The following is a 17,750-nucleotide window of genomic DNA, read 5'->3' as shown; positions in this document are numbered from 1 at the left end:
GGGACAGAGAGAAACAGAGCATGAACGGGGGAGGGGCAGAGAGAGAGGGAGACACAGAATCGGAAACAGGCTCCAGGCTCCGAGCCATCAGCCCAGAGCCCGACGCGGGGCTCGAACTCACGGACCGCGAGATCGTGACCTGGCTGAAGTCGGACGCTTAACCGACTGCGCCACCCAGGCGCCCCTGGAAGCATTTCTAAATGTATTCTCTGACCTCCCTTCCCACCCTCGCAATCATTGTTCATTCTTCCTTCCTTCCCTGCACTTCCTAATTCCACTTCCTCATCCTGTGCCTCCAATACCATGTGCCTTCAGTCCAAACTCCTTACCCACTCCCAGCCTAAAACCCCAACTTCACATCCAAAGGGCAGTTTCAACAATTTTGCAACTGAAATCAAATGATCTTTTTGAGGCCTACCTGCAGGCAGCTCAGTTATGGCTTCTTCCCTTGCCTTCTCCAGCTTCTCCCTAACCCAGGGAAATTCCTGCAGGGACTCTAGGAATGCATCAAATGCTTTAGGACCTCTGGAAGGTAGGATATCCAGCAGCAGCATTGTTTTCCGGAGGCCTGTGGCTTGAGCTTTGATTTCCTGAACATGGTTTTCCGTCAAGACTCCTTCCTGGTAAAGATATTGAAGAACCAGTCCCTCCACCAGTACCTCGGCACCCAGCTCCAGGCGAAGGGAGCGAAGCACCTGCTTGTCTCTAGCCTCCATCTCTCCCTGGGAAAAGACAGAATAACAGCTCAGATTACAGGACCGCTGACCAACCCCTAAAGACAGTGTCCTGCATGCAAGGCAAACTCCTTAAGGTCAGGTACCTCTTTGAATCTTAGCTGAGTGTCAGACCACGGTGTATAGTCCCTGGCTGTTAAGTCAAGGCAAATTAATTTTGAGCGTTTCCAAACATAACGAACAACCCTGAACATGAATCATCTTTTCTGTTTCTACTTTCCTCACAGTGGGGTCCTAGCTCGATTCCTTGCTTGATAAAGAGATTTGGAAAAACCTGGGTCAGAGACCCTGCTTTAAAAAAAAAAAAGCAACTTTGATCGGAGAATTACAGAGCAGCATTTCATTTTAACATACTTAAAAAGAAACAGTGGCTTTATTTTAACACTGCCTTCATCAGAGATGCCCAATACCAGAGTTAACTGCCAATACGCATGCAAGGTGCCCTTCTGACCATGGGCATTTGCTGAACCTGTATCACAATGGGAGTGAGCACCAGAGCCCAGTAGGTACCAGTGAGTCTAAGGTTCTTTTCCCAAAAAAAAAAAAAAAAAAAGCCCTGTACACCATCACCTTCAAGAAAAATATTGTGTATGCCCAGTCTATGATAAACCTTACATATGGTCACAGACTCCACCCCTTCCCTCTAAGAATTCCGAATCCCTATGACTACACTGCCAGGACCACACACGCATGGGACATTTAATGGGGATCTTCTTTTTCTCTACCAGAAAAAAATGTCCACACGCCACTCCTGGTCAGTAGCCGTGCACGATTTAAAGGCCACTGCCCGTGAACTCCAGGGCGCCGGTGCGGAAGCCGTGGATGTAAAGAAGCGGCGAGGATGGGGGAGGGGAGGACGCGGCACATGGGGCTTCCAGGCACCCACAGAAAGTACCACCGGCCGGTGACCCGACCCCACCCCGTCGAGTAGCCCTCGGTGAAGTCTGAGAGGTGGCAGGTGAGGGGGAGGGTGTGCACTTTTGGCTGCCAGAGCGTATTTGGAACTTTTATTCCCTGCCTCGCCAGCTGAAATCCTGTTGTATTACGAACGGGAAGAACTATGAGAGATTCTCGGGGCAACCTGACAAGCTAAAACGAGGGTGCTGGGAATGAACTTCACAGCGGACAGAAGCGGGAGCGGCCCCGGCACCCCCCACCGCCACCCCAACCCGGTCGGGCTCGGAAACGCCGCCAACAAGTTACGTGGGCGGGGGAGCCAAGCAGTGCCCAGGCCGCAGACACCACAGTGCGGGGCCTTCGAGAAAAAAATGGATACGGGTTTCTGGTTTCCTGTTACTTACGTCTGCAAACACGTATATTGAAAGGAAAAAAAAAAAAAAAAACGCAACCGGAATCCAGACTGTTAGGGAACCTGTACCATAAGCACCATCTTTGTTGCAGGCGAAAGCCCTGAACAGGAAGTGGTATCGCCATCTTTGTTGAGGGCAAACACAGGAAGCGCTGTGAGCATTTTTATTGGGGGACCCAAGCGTCAGATTGAAGCCTTTTTCGCCATGTTTGCTGTGGGTAAACAATACAGCCTCTTGAGATGGAAAAATAGTAGCATCATTTAGCGGGTTATCTAAGGAAAGGAGTAATTGGATAATTGCATTTTAGTCCTAGAACTCCACCAGGGCCTTGCACACAATTCGCGTACCTTGTCAGGGAAGGCTTCCATGACCATTCTATTTTAAATTGCAACATTGGGGCCCCCGGGTGGTTTAGTGGTTAAGCAGCAGACTGTTGATTTGAGCTCAGATCAAGATCTCAGGGTTGGTAGGATCCAGCCCCTCATCGGTGCCTGCATTAACAGCGCGAAGCCTGCTTGGAATTCTCTCTTCCTCTCTCTCTGCCCCTACCGGGCTCACATTCTTTTCTCTCAAAATAAACAAACATTTAAAATTGCAACATTCATCTCCTGCACTCCCCATCTCTTTTTTTATTTAAAAAAAAATTTTTTTAACATTTATTTATTTTTGAGAGAGAGAGAGAGACAGAGCATGAACGGGGGAGGAGCAGAGAGAGAGGGAGACACAGAATCAGAAGCAGGCTCCAGGCTCTGAGCCATCAGCCCAGAGCCCGAAGTGGGGCTGGAACTCACGGACCTCGAGATCGCGAGATCGTGACCTGAGCTGAAGTCGGACGCTCAACCGACTGAGCCACCCAGGCGCCCCTGCACTCCCCATCTCTATTCCAACTTTGTTTTTATCTGTAGCACGTATTACTATCTTATTAAAACTTTCACTTAATTGTCATCTTTTTCCCTCCTCTAAAAATGTAGGATTGTTTATATCATTTTATATCAGAGTTCCTGCCCACAAAGAGATTACAAGTCAGTCGGTCATGATTCAGTTGTAGCAATCTGCTACTCTAGACAGTAAGGGATTTGCCACAGAAAATTGGGGACATTCACAAGAAAGGCTGGAAAAGTCCTGGCCGTCCAAAAATGACTCCCTCAACAACATTGCCTAACTGACTCATGGCCACAATTTGGAAGGTGTCGTCAGGAAGCCACCACTCCACAGTCCCCACCTCTTCTCAGCACTGACAGAGCAAGTAACTGGACATGGAAACACTGCTGCAGAAAAACCAGGGTCTCCACAGCCGTAATTGCCAACAGCATCAAAACAGCACCTGCAAATCTTATTCTGATGCATGCAATTGGTAAAACCTACTTTGCATGCAGAACATTAGCAGCAAAGGTGTCTGGGGCATGAAGTTTGGAGTTTTCCAACTTCTGAAACGCAAAGACATTCTAAAAAGACAGCAGCTGATACTGGGGGGGGTGATCTTCTGAGTTCACCACATTTTTCATTTGGAAGGCAAGACAAATGCATGATCCAAATATAGAAAGATGGCAGAATATCAATATCAGGGTCCTTCCTGAATTCTTTTATGAAATGAGGCAATCAATAAATACATTCATTGATTCACTTTTAAATCAGTTGGGTGATATATGCAGAAAGTCATATGCCTGCTAAAAATTGGTTGACAGTAACAGGAAAAAAAACCTCAAATATCACTATTTCTATAAAGGTTTTCTCAACCAACACCTCTAGTGGAAGATGAAAATATCTTTGTAAGCAAGTCAGCGGAAAGCAATTCTAAACCTCCCTCCTCAAAACCTTCTAATTTTATTAAACCAGCAGTGACAATTTTTTTACATAGGTGACAAGTATTATTACTAGCATTTTACATATGTGAATACTGTAGAATCAAAATGCCCGAATGTCCTAGCCAAAATTTCACAGCTATATGTAGAAAAACCTGAATTCTAACCAGGTCCTTCCAACTTCATGCCCTTTCAGTACACAGTATGCATGGTGAAGAGTCTGTTATTCTAATGACAGCCAAAACATTGGCGGATCATTCTGGTGCCACCTCCTACTCTTGATAGTCCTGAGTTCCTAGTACTCTCTTCACTCTCTTCCTCTTTTTTTCCTTTTTTTCCCCCCTGGAATTGCTTTCCTTTCTTAGGCAAGATTTATCTTTTGTATGTGGACAGGTATTAGAAACATCCTCTGCCTTCAGCCAGATAAAGTGCAGACCTCTCGTGATAACTAGCAATAGCTGAGGTTACAGACTTTTGGGTGTAGTTTTTCCAACTATAAACTTTGATCATTTTCAAACATGTAGTAAAGTTGAAACACATGGCACAAAGCACACCCACATAAAACTACCTAGTTTAAAACACTTCCTAATGACTTGTTCTACTTGGAAAGACTTGAGATCTTCTGGGATCTAGAAGGAGACAGTGATGATGATGTCCAGGGGAGGTAGGGAGCCAATAGTGAGTTCCATGAAGAGTTCACAGAAGAGAAGAAAAGAGAGTAAGAGACAGCATGAGATGAGTTAGTGCAGGAGCTGAGGGCTGTGGAGTCCAGACGGTGAACAATGTAAGAGGTTGGCTATTAAGAATTTGACTTAAATCCCGAAGGTGAAGCCCTTGACCATTAAATTCCTCTTGCTATGGCAAATTTAGATGAGCATTCATGCTGCCCCCTAAGCAACTAGGCTGGCTTTCTGATTACTAGCCAACTGCCATCACTTAGCCTATTGACGGATCACCACCCCACATCAGCATACAGTGATACTTCTGAGCAGCACGCCAAAGATTCAGTTTCACTCACATAAATATCTAAGACCAGCAGACCCGAAAAAATCAAACAGACCAGAATCTCTATCACAGATGATTCCTCCTCCACTCTGTTTATTCCCTCTCCGTAGGCTGGAAATGTGCCCCCACAGAGGATTAAGCACCTGTTACTCAGTGGTAACAAATCTATTTTCAGGAAGGACAGATATTTTCTTTTTTCTCTTTCTCCTACCATGTTTACTTGTGTCAAACCCATTGTTAGTTTGCAAAACAAAGAGTCAAAAAGAACAAATGTATTATTTTTCTGTCTTTCAATTTGGTCTTTGGTTCTGCAACTTTCAAAACAAAACTCAAAGGAGTTGGACACTTTTGCTTCTTACTGTTTAATGGATGTGGAAATCAAGTCATGGAGAAAAATAGATTCTCTTCAAGCACGCTTGAAACAATCACAAAAATAGATCACGAATTAAGTCACAAAGAAACTTTAATAAATTCCAAAAAAAATCAATAGCTTACTATGTACTCTACCATTTTACAATAAAATTAGAAATTTTAACAAGATAGCTTCCATCAATCCCATAAGCTTAGAAACTAAATAAAATAACTCTTAAACTCTTGATTTAAAAAAAAAAGTCTGTTAGTACATCAAGATGGAAAACAGTATGGAGATTCCTTAAAAAACTCAAAAGTAGAACTGTCATATGATCCAGCAATCCTATTTCTGAGTATAGATCCATGTTCATTGCAGCATCATACACGATAACCACATCACGGAATCAACTTAAGTGTCCATTGGCAGATGGCTGGATACAGAAAATGTGAGATTATGTGTATGTGTGTGTACGTATAATTCTAAATATGCACATATTTGGCCTTAAAGCAGAAGAAAATCACACCTGTTAGAATGACCAAAATCCAGAACGCTGACAATACTGAATGCTGAAGATGTTGAGCAACAGGAACTCTCATTCATGGCTAGTGGGAATGCCCAATGGTAGAGCTACTTTGGGAGACAGTTTGGCTGTTTTTCACAAAACCAAATATACTCTTATCATATGGTCCAGCAATTGTCCTCCCTGGTGTTTACTCAGAGGAGTTGAAAACATGTTCCCACAAAAACCTGACACAAATGTTTATAGGAACTTTATTCATAATTGCCAGATTTGGAGGCAACCAAGATGTCCTTCAGCAGGTAAATGGCTGATTATACCATCATACTTCTGGACAGTGGAATATGATTCATCCCTAAAAAAAAAAAAAATGAGCTATCAAGTACAAAAAGACATGGGGGAACCTTAAATGCATATCACTAAGTGAAAGAAGCCAATCAGAAATGGCTACCTACTGTACGTCCCAACTCTATGACATTCTAGGAAAGACAACACTATGGAGACAGTAAAAAGATCACTGGTTGCCAGGAGATTGAGAGGCGAATATGAATAGGGCAATCACAGAGGATTTTTAGGGCAGCAAAAATACTCTATGCAATGCCATAATGATGGATCCATGTCATTATACATTTGTCCAAACCCATAGAATGTACAACACCAAGAGTGGGGGGACCTGGGTGGCTCCGTCAGTTAAGCATCTGACTTCAGCTCAGGTCATTATCTCACAGTTTGTGGGTTCAAGTCCCACATTGGGCTCTGTGCTGACTGCTCAGAGCCTGGAGCCTGCTTTGGATTCTGTATCTCCTTCTCTCTCTGTCTCTCCCTCTCTCTGTGTCTCTGTCTCTCTCTCAAAAAAAACATTAAAGGGGCGCCTGGGTGGCTCAGTCGGTTAAGCGGCCGACTTCGGCTCAAGTCATGATCTCGCGGTCCATGAGTTCGAGCCCCGCGTCGGGCTCTGTGCTGACAGCTCAGAGCCTGGAGCCTGTTTCAGATTCTGTGTCTCCCTCTCTCTGACCCTCCCCCATTCATGCTCTGTCTCTCTCTGTCTCAAAAATAAATAAAACGTTAAAAAAAATTTTTTTAAAAACATTAAAAAAAAATAAACAGTGAGCCCAAAGGTAAATTATAAACTTTGGGTGATAATGATGTGTCAGTGTAGGGTCATCACTTGTTACAAATATACCAGTCTGCAAGAAGATGTTGATAATAGTGAAGTCTCTATATGCATGGGGTACAGGGTATATGGCAAATCTCTATACCTTTCCCTCAGTTCTGCTGTGAATCTTAAACTGATCTAAAAAATACCCTTAACAGAAAGAAAGAGAGAGAGAGAGAGAGAAGGAAATCTTGTCGTATACTACAACATGGATGAACATGGAGGGTATTATGCTAATATGCTAAGTGAAATAAGCCAGACATGGACAAATGCTGCATGATCTCACTTACATGCAAAATCTGAAAAAGTCAAACTCATACATACAGAGAGTATGATGGTGGTTGCCAGGGGTTGGGAGAGGGGAAAATGAGGAGATGTTGATCAAATGCTACAAAGTTTGAATAATGAAGGATAAGTAAGTTCTGGGGATCTAACGTAGAGTATGGTAGCTATCATTAGTACTACATTGCATACTTGAAATTTGCTATCAGAGTAGATCTTAAATGTTTTCACCATACACTAAAAAAAATAACTATGTGACATGATGGATGTATCGATAAGCTTGATTGTGGTAAACAACTACAACGTATACATATATCAAACTATCACATGTGCTCCATAAATGTAAACAATTTTTATTTGTCAATTACATCTCAGTAAATCTGGGTACAACAGCACTTCTAACCAATATAGAAAAAAAAAAAAAAACTTCATAGCAGAGAAAACTGGCAGGCACCACCTGAACCCAATGATCAAGGTTAAACCTCACGAGAAACCAATCATATTGACACCACGTGTCCCAACATGATGTGACAAGAAGGACATACCACCTCTGCTGTCCTTCCCCAAAATTCAAAATCTCAGTCTTTTCATGAGGAAACATCAGGCAAACCCAAACTGAGAGACCTTCCACAAAACATCTGACAATCACTAGTCAGAGTGTCACAGTCATGAAACTGTCACAGATCAGAGAAGACTAAGGAGATAGGACAACTAAAGAAAGAGAAGAACAAACGTACAGAAGAGAAGAGGAAAGAAGTAGGAAAGGAAGATGGTGAAAGGTTTGCCCATCATCAGGTAAGTATGAAGACTTCTGAACCTGAATTCTTATTTCTCATTTCATGTTTGCTATTTTCTGAACACACAACAGGAATCTCATGTAGCTACTCTTCCCCATACCCTCCCATCCCCCCCCAAAAAGATTTAAAAACAGAATTTGTCAAAGGAAATGTAAGCATCTATCTCTCTAACTGTAAATCTTAAAACTATACTTGGAATCTGCAGCCATGCTATCCCCTTTTCTGTATAACTCTTGGTAAAATGCTGTAGATAATATTACATGAATCGTGTGTACTAATTGATACCTCTTTTACTAAGTTATGGATTCTAATGATTCCTTAAATTCTCTAATATTTTGTTTTGATCTTAGGTTAATTATTGCTTATTGTAAAAATTCTGGGACGGTTTATTTATTTTTTTTTTAATTTTTTTTTCAACGTTTTTTATTTATTTTTGGGACAGAGAGAGACAGAGCATGAACGGGGGAGGGGCAGAGAGAGAGGGAGACACAGAATCGGAAACAGGCTCCAGGCTCCGAGCCATCAGCCCAGAGCCCGACGCGGGGCTCGAACTCACGGACCGCGAGATCGTGACCTGGCTGAAGTCGGACGCTTAACCGACTGCGCCACCCAGGCGCCCCTCTGGGACGGTTTATAAAAACCTAAATTGTAAACCTTTTAAAAGAGCTGAATACATTATCATGCAAATTATCATGTACTTATGTAATATCCCAACAACATTTCTAGATGTTCGAAGTATGTTAAGAGTTGATAGTCTAAGTGATTGATAGTACTAGGATTACTACAATTCATTCATAATTTGACTACAAGTTTTTATTGAGCATTTACTACGTGCTAGGATCAGGTAGGACTAACATACTGAAAGAGAGATATGGTCTCTGTCTTATGGAGCTTAGAGTCTAGAGAAGGAGACAAACATAAACAAGGACAAATAATAATTAATATTTACAAAATATTACAAGTTCAATGAAGGAAGAGTGCTTTGATAAGAAAACCCGGTCAGGGGGCGAGGGGAGGGGAAAGCCTCCTATTTTTCTTCAAAAAACTTGCAATTATTATAAACCTGCACTACACACATGTAAAAGATGGATAAGAAGCCAGTTAAAAGTTTAAGATATTGGGATACCTAAAGATATTAGGACATGCGAAAATAAGTTCTTAGTTTCCTGGCATTCATGATAGAAAGAGAAAACCATTTGTACTATGGTTCCCATCTCAGAAAATACACTGAGTCATCTAAAAAGACCAACATTTCTCTGATGCTGGTTTCAAGCAGGAATTTTTCCTGTGATTCTTTATATAAGGAACACTGGATAAATTAATACTATGATTTCTCTGTGTTATTTTGTATAAGATACCAAAATGTTCTTCAAATGTACCTTCCCGGTATTAACCCAACTTAAAACACAAAATAATACAATATCAGAATGACTTTCTGGTGATATAACTAAATGCAATGACTGAAAAAAAAGTAGTAAATGAGTGTCATTTAGACTCTAAATGACTAGCTAACGACCAAACCGAAGTCTTCTGAATGGTAAAATTTAATAGCTAAATTCTCTGCTGAATATCTACTGGGCTCAGATCATGTATCATTATTTGAGGAGAAATCCATACACTTCCAATAGCAGACATAAGGAATTAACGGAATTAACGTTTGTGATGAACAACTTAGTAACTAACCTTCTATTCTTGTTCAAGGAAAGTGACAAAGAAGCAAACTATATGGATATCAGGGGACAAGGGTTAAGACGTTTCTCAATGAACAGCAACAACACAAATTTGAAATCGTTTAAGCGTATGGCCAAGCATTTGGCTGAGATGACAAAATCTGACATCATAAGGCACCAAAAAATTATTTTGACCCTATCTCCCCCCAAAAATGTAAGTATTTCCATTACCAATTGACCACACTGACCACAAAAAACTTCACATGGAACTCACTGAGTCTTTCTTTCCAAGCAGAACTTCATCATCACAGTGGGTCTGCCAGGATGATTTATCAGAAAATGTACCAGGTATTTGAATGAACTAAGCTTTTATCTGGGTTTATTTAATAAAGTCCATTTAAAAATTAGACAATGACTACTAAATATAATGATTTTTGTTTCCGCATAATTGATGCTAGGCTATTCTTTCTGACAACAATCCACCAAAACATTCAGCTGCATCTTCATAAAGCAAATACAACCATTAGCCCAGAAGAGGTGCTTCCTTTCCTTTCCATTTTTGCTGATAAGTGGGCACAGATCCAATCCATCCACTAGCAATGGCGGAAGTATAGAATTCTGAACAAACAGTGGATATCAATATTGAAAGCATTAGAACTGTTCTTCAGAGAGACTGTGCTTGATTTAATGGGGAAAAGAAATCAGCCATTAAAAGTGCTGATGGATTCTCTCTGTCTCTTGTCCCCAGATAATAAGGATGTGAATGCTGGGGTGCTTGGAGCACGAGTCAACCACAAGTATGAGATGGGCTGAAATAAGCTTCTTTCCACTCATGGAAGCCCTCCCACAGACAAGAATAGAAAGGAGGGGAAAAAACAGAATGGATTTTGTTTATTTTATTATTTATTTATGTATTTCTAATATGAAATTTATTGTCAAAGGGCACCTGTTGGGATGAACACTGGGTGTTGCATGGAAACCAAAATGGGTTTTAGACTGTGGCCTACTTCACCAAATTCATTTGGCCCACATAGACCTCCTAATGGCCAATGACCAAAGACCATCCATATGTAGAAGAAAAAAGAAACACACTTCCCTTGCGACTTTTGAGGGGTTTGTTCTCCTCTTGAGTGGTAGACTGTCTTCTCTTGGGAACAGAGAATTGATTTTTCATTTTTGTGGTCTATACTCAAATCATCTAGTACAATGCACACAGCATGTGTTCAGCAAATATGTTTCACCAATAACATGATTGGTTTCTTTTGATCTCATTTTGTACATAGTCCCTAACAAGGCACCTGGCAGTAGGCACTCAAAAACATGGGTCAAATGAATGCAAATATAAGACAGGTGTATTAAAACCAGACTTCTTTTTGGCCCCCAAAATATATCAAAGAATGTAAGAAAGTCAAAAATTCCTTTCAATTCATTTTAATTCTACAAGAGTGTTATTACTCTGAAGTTTTGTTATGAGTCATAAGTACCTGAGATTTTAAGAATACTCCTACAACCTCTTCTCTTTTCTAACTGTGCTCATTTCCCTAAGTACTCTCATCCAGCTCAGTCCATTAAGTATTATCTAAATATCTAAAGGCAAAAAAAAAAAAAAAAAAAAAAAAGAACTCCCAAACGTTTAATTCTGGTCTCATGTACCCAGTTGTCCACTTGAAAACTCCACTCAGAGTTCAACAGGCAACTCAATCTTTCCAAATCCAGACTTCTGATTCTTCTTACCCCAGCCTATTCCTCCCCAACCTGCTCGCTTCTATAGATGTACCACTAACTCATCAAGCCAGAGACCATGAGTCGTCTCTGATTCCTCTCTTGCCCTCACACCTTCCATCCAACCCATCAATAAATCCTGTTGATTCTATCGTCACATCTCCTCACCTGGTCACGTCTCTCTCCACCCTCACCACTACCGCTATGTTATCTTTCTCAGACTTTAGAACTTTGCTCCATCTTGTCATTCACATGACATTTTAAATGTCACCTCTTCAAAGAGGCCCTCCCTGAACACCTGATCTAAAACTGCTCCCCAATACAGGAGTACTGATGCATAGGGGCACTTGCACCCCAGTGTTTATAGCAGCACTCTCAACAATAGCCAAATTATGGAAAGAGCCTAAATGTCCATCAACTGATGAATGGATAAAGAAATTGTGGTTTATATACACAATGGAATACTACGTGGCAATGAGAAAGAATGAAATATGGCCTTTTGTAGCAACGTGGATGGAACTGGAGAGTGTGATGCTAAGTGAAATAAGCCATACAGAGAAAGACAGATACCATATGGTTTCACTCTTATGTGGATCCTGAAGAACTTAACAGAAACCCATGGGGGAGGGGAAGGAAAAAAAAAAAAAAGAGGTTAGAGTGGGAGAGAGCCAAAGCATAGGAGACTGTTAAAAAATGAGAACAAACTGAGGGCTGATGGGGGGTGGGAGGGAGGGTAGGGTGGGTGATGGGTATTGAGGAGGGCACCTTTTGGGATGAGCACTTGGTGTTGTATGGAAACCAATTTGACAATAAATTTCATATATTAAATAAATAAATAAATAAATAATAAAACTGCTCCCCAGACTCTATCACATCACCTTGCTTCATTTTTTTCTCAGCATTTATCACTATCAGTTAATTTTCTTGTTTGTTGCTTGTTTATTCTTACTTATTTGTTTCTTTATTTCTGTCTCTCCCCATTAACATGTGGGTCCATAAGAGCAAGGACCTTTGCTATCTTGTTTGCTGCTGTGTTTCCAATGTCTACAAGAAAGTCTGACACATAATAGGTGCTCAATAAATAGTTCATTTTCTTCCTTTTTTTATCGTATTTTAAAAAAAATTTCAAGTTTATTTCTATTCATTTTGAGAGAGAGAGAGAGAGAGAGAGAGCAAGTGTGGGAGGAGCAGAGAGAGAGGGAGACAGAATCCCAAGCAGGCTCCATGCTGTGAGCGCAGAGCCCAATGTGGGGCTTGAACTCATGAACCCCAAGAACCACAAGATCCTGACCTGAGCCAAAGTCAAGAAGTCAAGTCAACTGACTGAACCACCCAGGGGCCCCTCTTTTTCTTTTTTTTAAAGTAGGCTCCACACCCAATGTGGGGCTCAAACTCACAAGCCCTAAGATCAAGAGTCACATGCTTTACCAACTGAGCCAGCCAGGCACCCCTAAATGGTTTTGAATTAAGAAGTCAATGAATCAGGGCATCTGGGTGGCTCAGTTGATTAAGCGTCTGACTGTTGATTTCAGCTCAGGTCATAATCTCATGGTTCATGAGATCAAGTCCCACGTCAGGCTCTGTGCTGATGGTGCAAAACTTGCTTGGGACTCTCTCTCTCTCTCTCTCTCTATCTCTATCTCTCCTCCTCCTCCTCCTCCTCTGCCCCTCCCCTGCTCTCTCTCTCACACACTAAATAAATAAATAAATAAAGAGTCAATTAGTAAACCTAAGACACAACTGTATATGGAGAATAAGCAGAATGCAAAACAACACAGGTTTGTATGTAAAATAACATATTCACTGAGACCCGCTTTGGATGATCCAATTGCCCTCAACAATTCTAACCTTAATTTTTTTAAGCTAATAATTACTGAACACTTACTTCCTCCCAGGAACTGTGGGCATTCTTTACACATATCATGTCGTTTAACTTTTTTCAATCCTTGTACCGCCTTAGGAAGTAGGTACCACTAGCTAAGTGGCAAAGCTAGGATTCAAATATAAGTCAGTCTTATCCCAAAATCCTAAATCCTAATTACTGCCCTCCTGATACCCTATTCCCTTCAAAACCAGTCAAGTTCTCTGGAAATATGCACCCCAGAGAGTATGGTCATGGCAGTTTAGCCTCAATTTAGAGCTCACGGATCTTTCCTGGAATGTCGTGGTTCACTTTGAGAACACATAGAAATCAAGGCATGGCCACCCAAAAATATGCTTCTTATGATGCACATCCTGCAAGCTCAGCAAGACATTACCCAAAACAGCATGTCCAGAGTCAGTTGATTATTAAATGTGTGAACCTTCTGCTGAACCCTATACAATGATTATTACATGCTTTCTAAGATTCAGGTCTCCAGTACAGAAGGATTGTGTTCTCATAAAAGTCAAGTGAGCTAGTACATATGATATCTCTCTGAAAAGAAATGAGATCTTTCACAGAATGTGCAGTATCATCCACTCACAGAATTCTGGACACGGAAAGGAATTGAGAAATGGCCCCTTATGTTACAAAAGTAGTACAGGAGGCACAGGAGAGGTGAAGTGACTTGTCGCAGAGCTAGTAGCTGATGGAATGAAATTACATCATTTACCAAATTTAATTCTCAATATGTAGCTGAGCAATGACCTTTTCAGTCATTCTGCCTGAGTTAGTACCCATTATTTCAAACTTTCAAAATGATGCCGAGTTCATGATATTGATGTGCACATATTTTTTTTTCTAGACTTCTATTTTGTTTCATTTAAAACCTTTCAGGTTGCCAATCTCCATTGTTATAAGCAATGGACATCATTTCACCTTAATGTCTCTGGGGAGAGAAAACAAAGAAATTGCTATATATTCTCAGTAAATGATCTCTTCGGTAACTGACTGCCTGTAGATGTACCTGGTGAAAGGTGTTTACAAACGGCTCCAATTACAGCAGGGCATAAGTGTGGTCTGCCTTGAAAAATCTCTTTCATTACATATGCTTTTCTCCCTCTATGGTTATTTCCTGAATTAATTTCTTCCCCCAGTTCAACATGGTTCAACAGTTCCACAGTTATTCAAGATGATCCACTAGTACGAAACTGAACTTAGCCCTTTGCTATCTACTTTGACATGTCTCACACAGTAATCCTAACTCTCTATGTCCCTGGTATCAAACTTTAAGGGTCATTAGAATCACCAGGTGGGCTACCGAAAATGGGGTGCTGAAACCCCAGGGTTTCTGATTCAGAGGGCCCAGAATGGGGCTGGGGAATTTGCATTTCTAACGAGTTCCCAAGATGATGCTGTCTGGAGACCATTGTTAAATTATGCCAACAAACACTTTTGCATCAAGATTAACTGGAATTGAAATTACTTGAGATGGATTCTTATAGTCCTGGATTAAACCTAGGCCACAGATCCATACCTCCCACAAAAAATGAATGTCCAAAACCTTGTTGAACTCCTTCACTCAGAGAACAGAAAATGTAAGCTACTGTCAGAGTCTCCTGTGAAAATCAGTTATCAACTGCTGATTAGTGCTCTGAAAAATAATGAGTGTTACTGTTGCAGGTAAGATTCTATTAAGCACTTTCCATTTAATAATTCTTCATCATCCTGAACAAAGAAGAATTTTCAGTCCTGGGCAGTCCAGACCTGGTTCTGTTGCTTAGCAATTGGCTTCACGTACTGCTACGGTATTGTGTTTTCCTCTTCAAAAAGGGACAGTGTGCCACAGGAACTTTTTAACTTTACCAGAGTGCTCCCATGAAAAAGGATTAATAATCATTTTGTATTTAATCTAGCAGACTAAAAATTCTCAAGTTGAGAAGCTTTCTTTTAGGATGTTTAAATACACTTTGCTCTTTCTTCAAAGTGAAGCTGTATGATTCACAATCACTGAAGTACCTTCTGGAGGGATTCATCTTTCTGACAAAGAGCCATCAATCAGTTCATATATGTTGTAGAGTGCCTTGTCCATGTTCAGCTGTGAGCTGAGCAAGTGCAAGGTTCAAAAGATGTGCAACAGAATACCTGTGGACACGTTCTGTACAATGTAAGGGAGCCGGTCTAGATATTATTAAGACAGTGTCTCCTTCATGAAATTTATGATGCATAGGAAAGACATGATTAACTTCGAAGAAATAGAGCAAACTATGTAAGACAGTACGCGATTAGCTACTAAATTATGAGGCACTCCACCAAAAGCCTTTTAAGGATTCAGAAAGGGTATAAACGAGCTAGCATTTATCCAGTGCTTCCTATATGCTAGGCACTTCAAATGCATTATCTCTTTTAATGGTCGCAACAGTCCTGCGAAGTCAGAATTATTATTATCCTCATTTTCAGATGAGGACACTAAGGTTAGTTAGCTGGCAAGTAAACAAACCCAGGTCTGGGTTAAGTAAAGGAGAGCTTGGTGGAATGTATCCAGACAGAGAGAGACTCACCCATCATACTGCCCTTTTCCCTGGCATCACTCTGCATTATTCATAAATGCAGGGCCTAATTCCTACTTCCTCAGGGAAAAGACCTATGCTCTAATTCATGCCTATAAACCACTGTGAATACCTTTCAGCCAATAGAAGGTCTTCTGGGACAAAGGTAAAGGAAGAAGGATCTCTTTCTATATTATCTTTGAACAATGAGTTCTATAAAGTAATGTGTGATTTGCATGGAATTAAGTACGTTGACCTGTAAATGCCTGCCCCATATTTTTGTAACAACAGAATCACAACAGCCTTCCAGATTTGAACTGTTCGACATCTCTGTCCAAACTACCTTTCTTTTTTATTGCATTAACAATAACCTAGACCTATTCTGATGAACTTTTTCAATTCAACTATTCCTTGAATTTTATCTCTAGCTGTGTCTTAAAAGGGCCCCAACTCTCCAAATGATGGCATATCATACCATCCCCAATACTCTGCCCCTATTTCCCATGTACACTTAGAAAAACACAGCAAGGTAAGTGGTCATGTTTTCCATGAGGCTTTTGAAATGAAAGGTAAGGGTGGATGCATTTCCCTACTGCTAGACAGGTTGAGGGGGGTTATAAGGCAAATCCAAATTCCAGGCCCACAACTATGTCAATTATCTTAAAATTTTGTAGAAAATAGAGATACAAGGGCATAAATGGTTAATATTTAAACCACTACTGAGCCCTGGGTTGGGAATAAAGAATCCTGAGTTCCAGAACTATTTTTGCCCAAGTTCTGAGACTTCCAGAGTTTATAAAGCGTGAAGGACAAGAATGAAAAAAATCTGACACTACTCAACCCTGTCTAGGATACAAAGAAATGAGAACTCTCATAATCCAAAGAGTTTCTTCTATGGACAAGGAAACAATCAACAGGGTGAAAAGACAGTCTATGGAATGGGAGAAAATATTCACAAGCCATATATTTTACAAAGAGTTAATATCCAGAATAGATAAAGAACCCCTAAAACTCAACAACAAAATAAACAAACAGTTCGATTTAAAAATGGGCAAGAGACTTGAACAGACATTTCTCCAAAGAGGATATATACAAATGGCCAACAAGCATACAAAAAAATGCTCAAGGTCACTAATGATGAGGAAAATGCAAATCAAAACCAAATGAGATATCAAACCTCACACTCATTAGGATAGCAAACATCAGAAAAGAAAAGAAAAGAAGAAAAGAAAAGGTAATAAAAGAAAAGGAAAGGAAAGAAAGAAAGAAAGAAAGAAAATAACTAGTACTACTAAGGATGTGGAGAAATTGGAACCATTGTGCACTATTAGTGAAAATGTAAAATAGTTCAGCTGCTTAGAAAACAGTAGAGAGGTAATTTTTTTTTTTTTTACGTTTATTTTTGAGACAGAGAGAGACAGAGCATGAACGGGGGAGGGGCAGACAGAGAGGGAGACACAGAATCAGAAGCAGGCTCCAGGCTCTGAGCCATCAGCCCAGAGCCTGACGCAGGGCTCGAACTCACGGTCTGTGAGATCATGACCTGAGCTGAAGTCGGACGCTTAACCGACTGAGCCACCCAGGCGCCCCGAGAGGTAATTTTTTAAGGTTTATTTATTTATTTTGAGAGAGAAGAGAATTCACACGTGCACATGGGGGAGGGGCAGAGAGTGAGGCAGAGAGAGAATCCCAAGCAAGCTCTGTGCTGACAGCCCCAATGTGGGGTTTGATCTCACAAACTGCAAAATCATGCCCTGAGCCAAAATCAAGAGTCGGACACTTTTTTTTTTTTTTAATTTATTGTAGTTAGCTAACATACAGTATAGTCTTGGCTTCAGGAGTAGATTCCTGTGATTCATCACTTACATACAACACCCAGTGCTCATCCTAACAAGTGCCTTTCTCAATGCCCATCACCCATTTTCTCCACCCCCATCTCCCACCCCCATCAACCCTCAATTTGCTCTCTGTATTCAAGATTCCCTTATGGTTT

The 17,750-nt window shown here is 40.8% G+C and overlaps 1 protein-coding gene and 1 long non-coding RNA gene across 5 annotated transcripts in view; one reads left to right on the top strand and one right to left on the bottom strand.

Moving 5' to 3' along the window:
• Positions 1-2,147, bottom strand: part of CRADD (CASP2 and RIPK1 domain containing adaptor with death domain) — a 193,507-nt gene extending 191,360 nt beyond the window's left edge. For 3 of the 4 annotated variants that reach the window (XR_007456775.1, XR_007456776.1, XR_007456777.1), the window contains exon 1: positions 419-722. Coding sequence is in view for 1 of the 4 variants with exons in the window: in XM_049626098.1 (XP_049482055.1) it covers positions 419-716 (298 nt within the window). In the remaining 3 variants the exon portion in view is untranslated. Of the gene's footprint in view, positions 1-418; positions 723-2,035 lie in introns of those variants that run through there. The other variant, XM_049626098.1, reaches the window with a different exon arrangement.
• Positions 1-17,750, top strand: part of LOC125919429 (uncharacterized) — a 135,241-nt gene that overhangs the window by 55,881 nt on the left and 61,610 nt on the right. The window lies entirely within an intron of this gene.

Source organism: Panthera uncia, chromosome B4, assembly GCF_023721935.1.
Source record: "Panthera uncia isolate 11264 chromosome B4, Puncia_PCG_1.0, whole genome shotgun sequence".
Taxonomy (NCBI): domain Eukaryota; kingdom Metazoa; phylum Chordata; class Mammalia; order Carnivora; family Felidae; genus Panthera; species Panthera uncia.
Note: the sequence above shows the minus strand (reverse complement) of the source record. Positions and strands in the feature narration are given on the sequence as shown.